Source organism: Haemorhous mexicanus, chromosome 11, assembly GCF_027477595.1.
Source record: "Haemorhous mexicanus isolate bHaeMex1 chromosome 11, bHaeMex1.pri, whole genome shotgun sequence".
In the NCBI taxonomy this organism is placed as follows: Eukaryota; Metazoa; Chordata; class Aves; order Passeriformes; family Fringillidae; genus Haemorhous; species Haemorhous mexicanus.
In genome coordinates, this window is record NC_082351.1 from 10778279 (window position 1) to 10793020 (window position 14742).

The 14742-nt window shown below is 37.7% G+C and overlaps 1 protein-coding gene across 10 annotated transcripts in view; it reads left to right on the top strand.

The window, feature by feature from the left end:
- Nucleotides 1–14742, top strand: part of CACNA2D3 (calcium voltage-gated channel auxiliary subunit alpha2delta 3) — a 414102-nt gene that overhangs the window by 105551 nt on the left and 293809 nt on the right. For all 10 annotated transcript variants that reach the window (XR_009487851.1, XR_009487850.1, XM_059856396.1 and 7 more), the window contains one exon: nt 5190–5306. Coding sequence is in view for 8 of the 10 variants with exons in the window: in XM_059856396.1 (XP_059712379.1) it covers nt 5190–5306 (117 nt within the window). In the remaining 2 variants the exon portion in view is untranslated. The remainder of the gene's footprint in view (nt 1–5189; nt 5307–14742) is intronic.

Consider the following 14742-nt stretch of genomic DNA (forward strand, 5'->3'; position numbering starts at 1 on the left):
CTTTATGCATAGAAAAGTAGTTTATTATCAGCCTTCTGATCCCTACAATTTAAAAGAACTTTACATAAAAATTCAAGGCTGCTTCAGCTAGGAAAGTCAACTTTAGAGATAAATTCATGCATTTAGGGGTCAAGAATATGGTCTGGCCTGTGGCACAACTTTTGGCTCTGTAACTAAAGAAACTGCTTTAAGAGCTGCAAATTGTATCAGCTGCAAGCTTTTTGCAACCTTTGGGTCTCATTAATTCCATCTGATTGTTGGGGTATCTCAAACATAGAACCAAAATAATTCTAATAAGTTCATTAACTCCTGTGGCCCTTCAGTGCAGCCCTGCCTCTCTGAAGGGAGTCACTGCAGGGACCTGCATGGCAGAGGGAGTGAAGCAAATCTGAACAGTTCAAGCACTGCATAGCACAGCCTTTCTGCTGGGCCAGAGATATTAATTGAAATCAAAAGTTGGTGATTTAATCAAAAGTGTATGTTTCTGCAATCTCTCTTTACATCCTCAATGCTGAGGCTTGCACATCTGAAAGTGGTTTTTTGAAAATGGCATGGAGTAAACACACATTTAATTTTTTCATGGGAACAATGGATAGATTGGATATTTGATCTGCCATTTTCATGCTGGTTCTGCTTTTTCGTTATAAAACATAAAATGTATATATATGCACATATAGTTTTAACGTGCCTGTGACAAAATCTCTCAAGCAGCAACATTTGTGGAGTGTGTGCAACAGAGCTGTGAATGCCCCTCAGAGGCAAATAACAGCTCCAAGCAGGCAACACAGAGAGATGACTTTAAAAAAGTATTATTGCAAGATTCCTGTGGAATTCCTTTCTTTAATCAGGATGGTAGTGGTGTTTACTGGCTCTCAAAATCCCAGGGAGGGGGAAGAATTTTCATCATAAATGGGTAGTGTTCTGCAGATGTACAAAGCAACCAGAGCCCTTGTGAAAGACTGGGACTAAGGATGGTGTGCACACATGTAAGTAACTTGAAATATTTTTGTTTACAGCACAAAGGTGAATATCCTGATTTTGATAAGACTTGATAGAAGTAGATACAAATAGGAACTCAGAGGCTGTGTTTCTCTTTGGAATCAAAACAGGGAGAAAAAAAATGAAGCTGAAGTCAAGAGTCTTGCTTCAGGAGGGGATTTCTTTTCCTGCCTTGGTCACTCAGACTCTGTAGTTTTGGTGTGGTTTGGCTTGGCTTTGGTTTTGTTTTTTTTTTGGGGACTCTCTGGTATTTTTGTTTGGTTAGCAATTCTTAGTTTGTGTGTGTTCGTGTTATCTTTCAGTGCCAAATATTTAGAGGGCATTAAACACTTCTGATCTGAGTTTTGTCCAGGCAGCTTTTTGGTTTGTTATTTCTAGATGATCATTTACCAAGAAAAACCCCCACACCTAAACCAGTGAAAAACATAAAAGCATTAAGGGTTCTGACAGTGAAATACTGTCTGTCTTTCCCTGGTGCTTATGTGAAATGATCTGGCAAAACAGATACTGAAGAAATAATGTATTTTTTGTGGGCTTTCTCAAATGATAAATGTTCTTGTCTCTCTAGAGAATTTCTTGCCAAATGCTGATTTTTGCAAGCTGACAGAATCAGCATTTCAAGTATTTTTTTTTTTTATAATGCAGCAAATCAGAAGTTGTACCTGCTTCATCTTCTAGACAATTGGAAATTCATTTATCAGAAGAAGTTTCCAGCTATCCCTCTAATATTTCATACTCTTTTTTTAAGCAAGTCAGTTTTTTATAGCAAAGTTAGAGCTATTTTCTCTCCTTTTAATGATAATACACATGTATTATTGCCTGTGTTGCAAATGATGAGAATTATCAGTATCTCTTAATTAAGTAAAATAAGGGAAGATTAAAAAAAACCTTAAGGACTGATTTTTTTTTTTTTTTAATAAAACAAAGCAACAACTTTGTCATCAGTTTCATTATTTTTACAGGGAAGGGAAGGGAAATGCTAATTTAAGGTATTGCTTGTATGAGTAGCTTCATAGTAGCAGTACAACAAGGGAGTTTGCAAGTCTGGAGTATAAAGGCAAGGCTGGCCCCAAAGCTTGGTTTGTTCCACTAATTTTCTGTAACTGGAACAATGGTGCCATGCTGCTTTCTCAAGATGACATCAAAATATAAGAATTTCATTTAAAAAAATTTCAAATTTATTTCAGAGGGACTATGTCTTTGCTGGAAACTCAACCCCAAATATAATATGTAAAAATTTAGTGGTGGGGGAAGAATGAGGGCTTGGAGGTCAGACAGCCTCTGCAGTGGGAGGAAGAGAATGCAGTGGTAATGTTGGCCTTTATTGAGGTTTTGTGTGTTTTCACTGTCCTGTGTGATTCAGGTTTCTTGCACTGATAGTTGTTATAAAACCAGGCTCTTTATAGGTGGAATCTAAATCCCAGCATCCTGCAGAGTGAGCACTGAGGGCACAGACACCCCCAGGTCAGGCTGGCACCTCTCCCCTCCAGGCACCAGGAGAGCAAAAACAGCTGGAAGTTTTTTACAACCACATACTTTTCCTGTTTTGGAACCTTCCAATGATGGCTGAAAAAATGACAGAAGTGATTTTTTATGGCAGTGGAATTCCAAATATAAAATATGTAATACATAAACCTCTTGGTTGCCAGGGTCTCACAGACCAAGCTCTCCTGGTTTTGTTGCAAATGCTCTTAAAGGTTTCCAGCAGCTGAGTAGAGTTGCACACCATGCAAGATGTGGGGTCTTTTCAAATAGGTCTGAAATAAAATCTTCTGTTTCTTCCAATTTCTTCTTTTGTGTTGGAACTTTGGCATTTGAGGTATGAAAAAAGGCATTTATTTACTATGAACTGGCTTAATTATAAGACCATAAATTACAAGTTAAGAACTCATTCACATCTCTTTTGAGTGCAAGTTATTTTTAGTTTTCAAAAGCACCAGTTACTCAACGTTGAGGAGTGTGGCTTTTTTATGTGCTTTCACAAGAGCCTAACAGGCCATGTGGTAGGGTTCTGTGTGCCTAGGAAATGCTGTGGATTTCAACAGCTCCATTCAGTTTTCAGGCAAGCACAGTGAATAATTGCCTGGCTTTCTTCACTCAATGGCAAAGCTCAAATCAATAAATCTGATGACCTGAAAGCTGTCTCTTCAAGTGATGCATTTTAGAATACTTTCTCAAAACTCAAAGGTCAAGTCTAAAGGAAACATTTTTATCAGGAGGTGATATGTTGAACATGATCTGTGCAGCTGGAAAGAAGTGATTCAAATTTGTACTTGATAAGTTTTAAATTCCCCAAAGCTTCAAACCCTGTGGGATGTGAGCAGACATTGACCCCATTAATGAACTGGCAGTGTTTTCAGTTTACTGATCATTCACTGCATTTTATCATGGTGTTGGTTGCAAAAGCATTTGCCTCTCTTGTCTGCTGTGCTCTTATATTTGCTCCAGTAAATAAAAAATAAAAGTGTATTTTTCTGTTTTAGAAAAACCCCTTTTATCTTGAGTAATGACATGAATGGACTTCAAGAATTGGCATCAGAACTCTGTTGATGGTATCTGAGTGCAGATCAAAGAGGGGGAAAACCCAAATCTCTCTGCCTGCCTCGAGGGAGTAAAATGCAAGGGGTTTGTTTGAGGTTTCTTAGGTTGCTAGATTGCTATTAAAGTCTCAAACTAGAGATTAATGACAGGCAGTAATGTGGAAAAATGAAATTATTTCTGAAATTACAGATATAAAAAATTGCCCTAAATATTTACCGACAACTTCGTATTTTTAACTTTGTTCCAAAACTGTCTGCAAATTATGTTTTGTTAAATATTGTTTCATTATCAAAACATTCACACAAATTTTTACAGAGAAGTGTAAAGTTTGAAGGAAGTAAAAAGTGTCAGTCTATCTTGAAAATTAGTTTTGTTGGGGGAAATGGGTACAACATGTGCAGGCATTCTCTTAACAGAGGAGTCCTTTCTTGTGTCACCTGCCAGGACATAGCTGGTCCTGGCTTATTCACTGTTTTGAACATTTTAATATTCTTCCAGGTGCTTTGAACCACTAACTTTGGTCACCTTATTCTCCATTGTCTCTCTGGAATTCTATAAGACTCATCATTCTGCAGGCAAATTTTAATGATAAATTATTTTAATGATACCATTTCCTTTTATTCCCTCAGGCACTGTGGGTTGTCCCAAGAGTCTGCTGGAGAGGCTGAGGAGATATTTTTGGCACAGGGCTAATTGGCAGGAGGCAGGTGTGCCTTCCTCTCCCTCCCTGTGTCATGGAGGGGCAGCTTTGTGGTCAGGTGGAGGGTTTGGTAATGGGCAGGGATCAGTTCAACGAAACTGTGCATGTTTGAGAGAGACAGAGGCAAAGTATGGCCAGGGTGGAAGCCAACAGTTCTTAGAGAACAGCCTGCAGTGGAGTTATGTGGGGAAGAAGAATGTTCTCAGCATTAAATTCTTTTTAATAATGAATTTTTACAAAGCTTCCTCATAAACACTGATGAGGAAAAAAAGGTATTGAGATGCAGAAAATAGAGGATCAAACTTGGTTTGAATATATTTTTAGTGCTTAGGTATTCCAAGAGTTATTCGCACTGTGAAATGTAAAGCTCATCAAACTGGATATAGGATGCTTTGGTGCTTGTGTTTAGATGAAGGCTCAAGTGGATGTGCTCTGTTTGGGCTTTTCTGCATGAAAAGTTAAGCATGTCTAGATAAGCTTGTAGTGTGAGTACTCCTCATGGAAATGTTGCATCAAGCTTGTGAAATAGGCATCTACAGGAAGTTCAGCTGAGAAGGAGGATTTTAGGTTGCTAAGGCAGAGGGATTGCCAATATATCACTGTTTTTACATGATTTTTGGAGGAGATACAAGGATTTTTTGTTACTTTTTTTTGGCTCTCGTTTAGTTGTGGGGAGGAGTAATTTAAACATTGTGAAGGGGAGTTATCGTTTTCCTACAGTGCATGAGATAAATATTTTTATTATTTTTTAAATGGACTTCTGGTTCTAATCCAGTTTTTCTCTCCCCATGACAGCATCTTGGCACAAAGCAGCCTGCTGTCACGCAAATAAAGATCAAATAAATGAAGAATGTCAGCAAAAGTGTAATATAAAACGAATAATTAGTTGTCAAAATTTCAGCTGGTTCCCTGTGAGTAACTTTTCCCTATTTTTCTTTTCTCCTTCCAGAAATACAAAGAATATGAGAAGGATGTTGCAATAGAAGAAATTGATGGCCTTCAGCTTGTGAAAAAGTTAGCAAAGAATATGGAAGAAATGTTTCATAAGAAGTCTGAAGCCGTGCGGGTAAGCAGCAGATCGATCTGCTATTTCCTTCCACGATGTAAAACTAAATATATGGTTTAGGCTCTGCTCTGGAGGCTGCACTAGCAATTGAAGGTGCTGAAGTGGAAATGCTAAAGGATTCAGAAGTGTTTTAAGATCACTGTTCAAGAGAATAGATTTAAATTATGTATACCATCAACAGACAAATGTAAGAGTGTGTGACGAGATTGGAACTACCAATTTCCAATGTGAATTTGTAACTTATCACTTGTGTGCAGTAAAACCTAAGTGCATATGGTTGGAATGTTAGATTTTAAAATATCCAAGCAAAGCAGACTTAATATCAGTGCTTGCTGTTATAAAAATAGTACTGGAGGGAGATGTCTGAGTTCAATAACTGCCCTTTAGTTCAGAAAAAGATGCAAACACTTCAAATGGTAACCATTTTAATTGTGGTAAGTACTGCATCACTCTTCAGGTAGATTGTTAATGATCACTCAATAACTGGGCTGCACTCTGCATGTCTTTAAGTTTTTGTACTTTTTTTCTTTTTTTTTAAATTTTTTTTTATTTTTTTCTCTCTCCATTCTGGTCCTCCTTTTGTAATAGCTTTGGTGTCTGTTAGACTTACTATAAAACCAAGAAAAAAGTTCAGATTTTTATGTTTTATTATATCAAATAGGAGTTTGTTGTAAAACGTGTGGTCTAAAGAGTAAAACAAAACCAAAAAATCATCCTGTTGTAGTTTTCCTTTTGCATTATTCTTTGCTAGAAATTGAGCTGACTGCCTGAACAATGTGGCATCACCCCTGTCAGCAAACTCACAGGACATTATGGTGATGCAGTTTGCCATCAGCTGCTCTATTTCAGCCAGACTTAGCTGCTTAATTGAGCTGAAGATGCTCCTGTCTCCACTGCAGAGCTGGAGGTATCACCCGAGGACAGGGTGTGTGACTGAGGATACAGTTCCAACCTCAGCCTTGTATTATTTGTTATGGTGCAAATAGGAGGAAGGAATTTGGCTACGTTTAAGAGGTTGAATTTTCAGGGCTGGCAGTGAAGTAAAACATATTTCAGCTTGTAAAACTGAGCTCACTTGGCAGGGAAGCAGAGAAAGACAATAAACATGGAACCCCGCAATGCTATTTTTACAGTGTGTTTTTCAGAGGAAAAACTACACTTTAATATGTGTGCAACAGCTTCCAGAAGCCTGAAGAATATTGACTTGGGGAAGGGGGTGGACTCTTTTCCTTATTTCTTTGCAGAGAAAACTGCTCCCCTGAGATCATAATGTGAACAAAGCATTCTTGGAGCAGCACTTGTTTAGAGCGAGCGGTGACCAGCGAGCTGCGCACTCGGCTGGCGAGGGAACAGAATTCCATCAGGGAGGAGTGCTGGTGGGGAAGAGCAGTTTGTGTCTCAATTAGAGCTTCATAACAAATGCTTAGAACAGGTTTGGTCTCTTCATACAGATGGTGTTTTTATCTGAGGAGGAAAAAAGTACGGGATCAGTATAGACCACCATGCTCTGAGTGAAAACGAGCCCAAATTCCGCGAGGTTAAACCAGGCGTGTAATCCTGAGTGAATGGGTTTTAGTGCTGGAAAAAGTGACTGAAATCCAGAGCCTTTTTGGAAGGTTTCCATCTTTGGAAAGGAAGCTAAAAGTGTGGTTTGGACAGGGTCATTTCTTTTAAGAAATGATCTGTTTAGAGTACTTTCCAATTAAGCTCTTAATTTTTGCATAATTATATAAATCAGGCCTTCTTGATGCTGGAGATGTAAAGAGTGACCCATTCTGTTCTGGTAGTAAGTAGTGCTTGGTAATTTGCATCCTGAGAAGTACAAAAACCTTTGGTACAACATGGGTTTTGCATAAATTTCATCCTTGGTTCATCACAACTGATTTCCCCCTAGTTTCTGGGGAGGTGTGATGGGAATTAGAAAACTGTACACTTAAGAGCTCTGTTCCATCCTGGTACTGGATCACCTTGTCTCTAAAATACTTGAATTTTGACATAAGCTTTTGATGGAAACCTGTGCAAGAGCACTGCTATGTACAATCCAGAGCAATATGTCAGGTACATCGGTGGTGATGTTGGAGGAAGTACTAAATGAAGAATACCATACAAAATATCCCTCAGCCTTAGAAATAATGGAGACAGGATTGTGAGGCTGCAAATCCAAGGACTCAGGAAATGTGTTCCAAGATGAGCCCAAATTGTTACCCAACACCACTGAGAGAACTTGCTTCAAGTACACATCAAAGTCCATTGTTGATTAAAATGTTTTATCCGAAAGCATTTTGGGCTACACATACTTCTTTAGGTTTTACTAGATGTAGCACTCAGGAAATGTTCAAAAATTCATAGCACATAAAGTGTTTGATTTGTAGAAAAGGCCAAGAAGAATGAGTTTTTGCAGAGTTTTTTTTTTTTTTTTTGTGATTCTGCTTGATGCTTTCAAACATATGAACTTATTTGAAACTACTAATCACATGTGAACTCTTCTCTCTTCTCCCCCTTAATATTCTGCATGAATTTTTATCTTTCTGTCTCATCGCTTTTCATAGTGATTAGTTGGTTCAGTGTGATTTTTATCATATTCATTCCCTGTTTGAATTACCCTTCAGTATGCAATTATCCTATCACAGATTGTCCTATTTTTGTTCTGTCAGATACATAAGATAAATGGAAAACTGAAAGTGCCTAACCAATTATATAACCTTTTGTCATCTACTTTCTGGTGGAAAACCTTGCGAGCAACATTTCCCCCCCTCCTTTTCCCCAGTGTTCACTATTTACCTTGGGTTTATATCAGTCCAGGATAGTCCTGTTAACCATTTCCTTCCTAATGCTGCCCTACCTGACAGAATTTCAGCCAGGCAGCTTTGTATTTTATTTTGAAGTATTTGTGACATGAATGAAGTTAAAATCCCTGAGCTGTGGTTTTGATTCAATGCTGCTGGTGGTTTTTGTTTCTATCTGTGACAAAGGTAAATGGATCCATTTACTTTTAATATTACAGTGCTTGAGAGGGGAAAAATCCTACTGCCCATAAGGTGACAGACCCAGAAATGTTTCCTGCACTGTTCAGCAGTTGTTGTAATTTTACAGCCAAACACAAATAATCCCTTTGAGACCTTCGTGTAGTCTGCTGTCCCTTGAGGAATTGCTGCTTTTCTGGGACTTTTACTTATTTCACTCCCAGGAAGTTTGGTTCATCAGTTTTAAAGTTACCTGTGATTTTATTTTTTAAATATAATTTTTAGAAGGTTTTATGATACTCCAGTGACTTTACTAATTTAAAACTGAATGGGAATGAAGCACTGTGACAATGCTCAGTAAGTAACAAATGACCATGGCAACAAACTTGGTAGTGAAAAAGAGCTGGAGTTAAAATTGTTCATTTTGTGCTTTTACTTTTCCTAGTTATTGGCATACTGTGAAAAAAAATTGATGGCTAGAGGGAAGAGAAAAAATAACAAAATGAAAGATAACCAAGTTATTAGGGAATATTTGAAAATCTATTATTATAACTTTAGCTTTGTACTAAAACGTTGGTTTTCATTAATATTTCCTTGCAAATAAAGAGGTGCTATAAAAATGATTGTTGTTTCACTGCTTTGATGGCAAATCAAGTGTTAAGGATGGTTTTTCTTTAAGGCAACTACGCTTGCTGCAGTGGAAAATGCAAATAAGAGGCTTCTTTTTATTAACTTTCCTACTATAGCTACCTGGTGTTCATTGTGAAGCTGATTCTCATTATAACTGTGCTGTGAAAAGTAATTGCTGTTGTACAGTAATTCAATTTCAGTGCATTCATGCATCAGTAAGCCAGCGGGGTTTATCTAGAGAAACCTGGGACTCCAAAGCCTTTTATCATGAAATTCCACACGCAGACAAATGTTCTTCCAAGGAGTAGAATATCAGCATTTACATTTAACAAACATTTGCAATGAAGAGAAATGCATTTTTTTTCCCACTGATGATTTTTACACCAGTCTTTAAGCTTTTTTTGGGCACTATTAGGATGATATGGTTTGTGGTTTATGTATGTGCTTGAGATGTTTGTGCTTACTCATATGCACATGTGGTGTGCACATTTTATGTGCCCACCACATGTAGATTTGTGTGGGTGCAGACCTTTAGATGTGCATTTTGGGGTTTATGTGTGCCACATCTACAGCTGCAATTTACTGTTGTTTTTCTGCATGTAGATGTACACATATATGTAAGAAAGTATTTAACAGCACACACTGCTTTCAGATATTTCCAGGCAAATTGGTAAATTGGTGTCCTGGTCAATAAATGAATTTTTATTTAAAGTGATGTGTTAATGAGTGCATAATCAGCTTGATTTGATGAGCAAAAGATCATGGCAAGTAATTCAAAGCTGAGAGTGAAAGTTGCTAAGGAGTGCTTCTTTATTCAGAGCACTACAGAAGATTTCCATAGAGTGCATCAAAGCTCACTTAAAAAGTAATACAGAATACTGTAGCCAATAATTGTAGCTTTATTTACAATCCACCTCCAAATACTTAAACCTTTCCTTGAGTGTACTTGGAATTTAACTTATTTTTGGTGTGTAACTTAATGGCGAGTTCCTTCCTATTTGAGACAACAGTGAGGAATATTCCAGGTGAATTTTGAACTGATTGTTTTTTGGACACTGTTTTAAATGTGCACTGGCTTGAATGCCCAGTATTTTATTGCACTGTATTTTCATTCTGATTTTCTATCACTGTGATCAAGGCTAGGTTGGGAACAGCATTCTTGAGAAGAGAAGCAAACAATCATTCATATTTTATATTTATATAATATAATAGAAATAGATCTTTAATGTCAAAACATATTACTTTACTGGGCTCAGTACTTCAAAGATAGAATAAACTAAGTTCTTTCCTTGAGCTAATTTGCATCTGTAGAATTAGAAGGAAAAGGAATATCAATGTGCACTCTTTACAGCTGCAGCTCAGTGGGGGCTGTATTGACCCCTGATTTTTTTTTTTTTTTTTTTTTAATATAGTAAGAGAGGGTTTTATTTTAATCTGCAGATGGAAATGAAAAAAAAGAAAACCTCAACATTAAGTTTATAAAATTACTGAGGAGAAAAAATTATAGATGGTTGTGGGTGGAAGGAAATTATGGTGAATCAACCCAGTATCACTATAAATAGTTTTAACTGACAGAATAAAGACATAAGGAATAAAGGAGAGATGGCTACAGTTGTGTTAATTACTGCTAACAAATTAAAGGTTTTCAGCAATATTTTTGTATTCACATTTAGTATTTTAACTGTAATTGTTACTATTTAATTTTGGTGTCATTTAAATTAGCTGATAATTTTACTGGTCTCCTTCATGTGTCAGTAATAAATTTGTGTTCTTGAAAGCATGAAGAGCTTTACTTTTACTTTTTTGAAAATTGGAATACGTTAGGAAATGAAAAGATGGATAGCAATCCACTGACAGTGGAGTATTCAGTAGCATAATACATAACCTTGATAGCCATGATTTGGAGAATATTTAAAGGCACAGTAAATATTTTTCTTCTTTATTGCTATTGGACTCAAAGATTGCTTTTGGTAAATGTGTAGGATTTAGGATATTCAACAAATGAAGGATTGGCAAACCTATTCTAGTGCAGATCAGCTAAATCCCACCTTGCTGCTTCTCTTTTTAGTTCTTTGAGTTTGCCAAGAAATTTTTGTATATGTAAACAGATAATGCTATGAGTTCTGAAAGGGGGGAAAAATCCATTTTTATTGGAGTGTGGGTGGGCTTCTTCTCTCTTTACCCTTCATTCCCATCCCATGGCTGTGGTGTGAGAGCTCAGCCTGTCCTCAGGTGCCTTTGCTGGTAAACAGGAGGAATGAATGAAATAGGGACAATCAGTTTACCTCATACCTGTGTCTAATGGAATAACTATGGACTAGACAGCTCTAAGGGAAGTTAGTTTTTCTGTCTGTAGACCTCTCTGAATCATAGCAGGGAGCCCAAGTGCATTGATGAAACATTTCACTCTCATATGTCCTAAAACCCAGGTTAGCTGAGTTGTCAGAACAGGTCCTGGCAGGGGGGAAGAGGTGAAACATGGAAAAGCTCAGTGGGAGAGAATGAAAAGAAAACCAGTGCAAACTTCAGGGAGATGTTCCAGGGGATGTGTGTTTGCCAGGATTTCCAGGGAGTCGTGTACTGGATGTGCAATATCCAGGAATTCCTGCTCCCAGCTCATCCCTGCTGGGGAAAATTCTGCTACAGCTCTGCAAACATGGAGCTTTCCTGTCTGGGTACAATTTGAAAAAAATATTTACAAAAAGTAAAGCATCTTGAACCAGTTTTGGATTTTATCTGTTTTTAAAACCCTGGCCTGTTTGTATGCTAAAGGACAAAAGAATCCATGTCAATTTCTTAAAGTTCAAATTTAGTAAAAAGAAAAAGTCACACCACAAAAAGGAGAAAAATTAAGACTTGTAAAGAAAACTTCAAAGCATTTGCTGCAGAAGAAAATTATGATGGTCTCACCTCCAGTGCCAAGAAAAGAAAGAAAAAGTATTTAAAGATAGTTGAATGCACTATGTAGCATTGATGTGAAAATACAGTGAGGAAATCCAGCCACTTCACAAATTAATTCCTATATTAGACTTCACTGCAACAGCTCACACCATTCAGTCTCTGCAGTCAATATAAAATAGTGTTTCAGGAAAAACCAGTAAAGTTGTTTTGGAAGAATGAAGTAGGATAAATTAGTCTCATTTATCCTTCTTTCTTATCAGTGTTTTAGGGTTTTAGCATATTTTAGTGCTTTACATTAACATTAATTATTTTAACAAAGTCATATTGTCCAACTTTCAGTTCAATGTGGGATTTAAACTTCAAATAGTAATATTTTAATTAAAACTTAATTTCACTTGCACAACTGTCATCTTCTCAATTTTCAATTAAGATCCTGATCTCCTATTGTAAATACATATAATTAAATCTATTTTTTGGAATTATAAAAATAAATATTGATACTTTTATATCAAAGAAATGATAGATGTTCTGTGTCATATTAATTTTAGAGGGTTTATTGATACCTATTTTTAACTGATTATAAATATTCTCTTGAGAAGATGCACTCTAACTTGTTGTTCACGTAACATTAGCCTGTTTTCTGAAACCTTGTGTTCATTTGCTTTAATGCTTAGATAATAAAAAATATCTCTTGGAGATTGCTCAGCCTGTGCAGAGCAGGTTTCCAGGCTGCTGCCTCCTTTTTCCCTTCCATGAACGATTCCCCCTCCTCTGCTCCATCTGTGGAGCGTGAGGGAGCACCAGGGGCAGCAGTGAGGAGGGGACTGTTAATGGCTGTCTTGGAGGCATTTAATGAATGGTCATTTATCAATATTTTGAGGAGGAGAGAGACTATCATCTCTGTGTGATTCTTCATTTTGAAGTGCTCAGAAGCATTTCAGTGAGAAGAGGTGTAAAGAGAATTCAGGAGTGTTTTTTTATGAGCATTAACCCTTCCCTGGGCTCTGTGATGGAGCTTCCAGCAGGGGCTGTGCTGGCCCAGCCTGACCTGCCACCTGGAGCACCACTGCACAGGAGGAGCCTCCTACTCAGGGAACTGAGGGCAAATAGCCCATTTATCCTCTTCCCTCCCACCTTTCTTCAGTTTGACTCTCGTGTCACTGGGGAGGAAGAAGCCTACTTCATCTAAAATACTTCCAGCTTAGTTGATTTTTTTTGTCTCCAGCAGCTGATTCTGTATTCCAAACATGCCCAGCAGTGGTTGGTGCATTTCCTTGCTCTCTCACCTTTTTACTTTTAAAACTTCCTGCTTCAAAAGTTTTTCTGCCTCATCTTATTTTCTCTGGACACTACAGTTTTTTTTATCTTCTAATTTGAATAGAATTATACTTGATGGGTTTATAAGATAAACCCACTGTGCTCCTCCCAGCTGAACAGTTTCTTTAGACTGGGGAGCTTCATGGACTCTTGCAGAGTCCTTTTTAAGCTCATGGGCTCTCTGATCATTCCAGGGAGCTGCTGAGAGGAGTGGGGGCAAAAAAACTCTTCCCAGCAGCACTGAATTTCAGGTGGTCACAATTTCTGCTGGAATTAAATCAGAACATCAGGATTATCACTACTGGTGGTATGTGAAACTGTTTTGGGTGACAAAAGCAGACCAACAATGAGATAAACTCCTTTCTTCTTCTTTTTTTTTTTTTTTCCTTTGGGAAAGAAGTGAGTTAACCAAACATTTAGTTAATGGTCCTGTTTTGAACTGTATTTTAACAGCTGTCTGAAACACAGCTGCAATAAAACGTCAGATTTGATGCTGTAACTAGAATTTCAAATGTTCAGAACTCATCTTCCTTTTCATGAATACCAAGAAAAAGGCTCAAGTTTTGTTTGCTAACATTAGACTTCTGGATTGTCCTGGCCTGTACTTTGACATACTTGCAAATTGGCAATGGCTCTTAAAAAATGGCTCTTCTGGCTTCCACAGGTTCTTGCTCACCTCTCCTTTCTCCTTTACTTTTTTTCACTGAGCTGTGGCAAAGCTGTGCAGAATAGCACGAGAATTTTAAGACTGAAGAATTACCCAGTGCAGAAAGCCCAAAACAAAAAGCTAAGAGAGGCTTTCTTTCCCTTAGATTAATTAGGATCTTGTTCATTGCATGACATGAAATATACTTGTAAAAGTAAGGCCCAGGGAAGAGATGGGAGACAGGAATGAGTTGGATCATATGATGGACACTGCTTTTTTTATTTTCTCATGGAAGTGGTGGTGATGACAGAATTCTATTGAACCAACCAGTTGGATGATTTTTTTAAACTCTGGTGACTCTGCAGCTGTTTAGGGAAATGATCTAATTCCTTGGAGGTCCCTTCAGGTCTGGTATTCTGTGTGGAGCTGGGCTGAAATGTGCTTTGCTGTTGCCTGCTGCACTAGAGGGAGAGAATCTCCTCCTGTCTGCAGGTGATCAGGTCCTTACGTGTGGTGGCTGCAGAAAGCTGAGCTCTGAGCTCAAGCTGTGGGTGTCTGAGCAAAAATGCTTCAAATCAGCAACCTGAATCTCTAGAGGTTCAGTAAAATGTAAGCAAGACTTAAAATTTCATTTTCCTAGGGAATAAGGCAAGGTAGCTCACACATGGCACATATTGATAGGTTTGAGGTTCTGCTGGACAGACGGACTCATCCTGAGTCTCTCAGTGCACAAATCCTGTGGTACTTCAGTCTGTGACACTGGAGACCAACCAGCTCTAGGGCTGATAGGAGGGGTGGAAAGACTCTTAATAAAATAAGAGTCTTAGACTCTTACTCAAATAATAATCTTGCTGTTGATCAATTTAACTAATTGATCGAATCATACTTAAAATTCAAACGTTAATGGATTTTCAGTTACTTCCAAAGACAGACTGAATGTGAGGTTCCTTGAAAATGTCTAGGCAAAGCTTTCCATGTG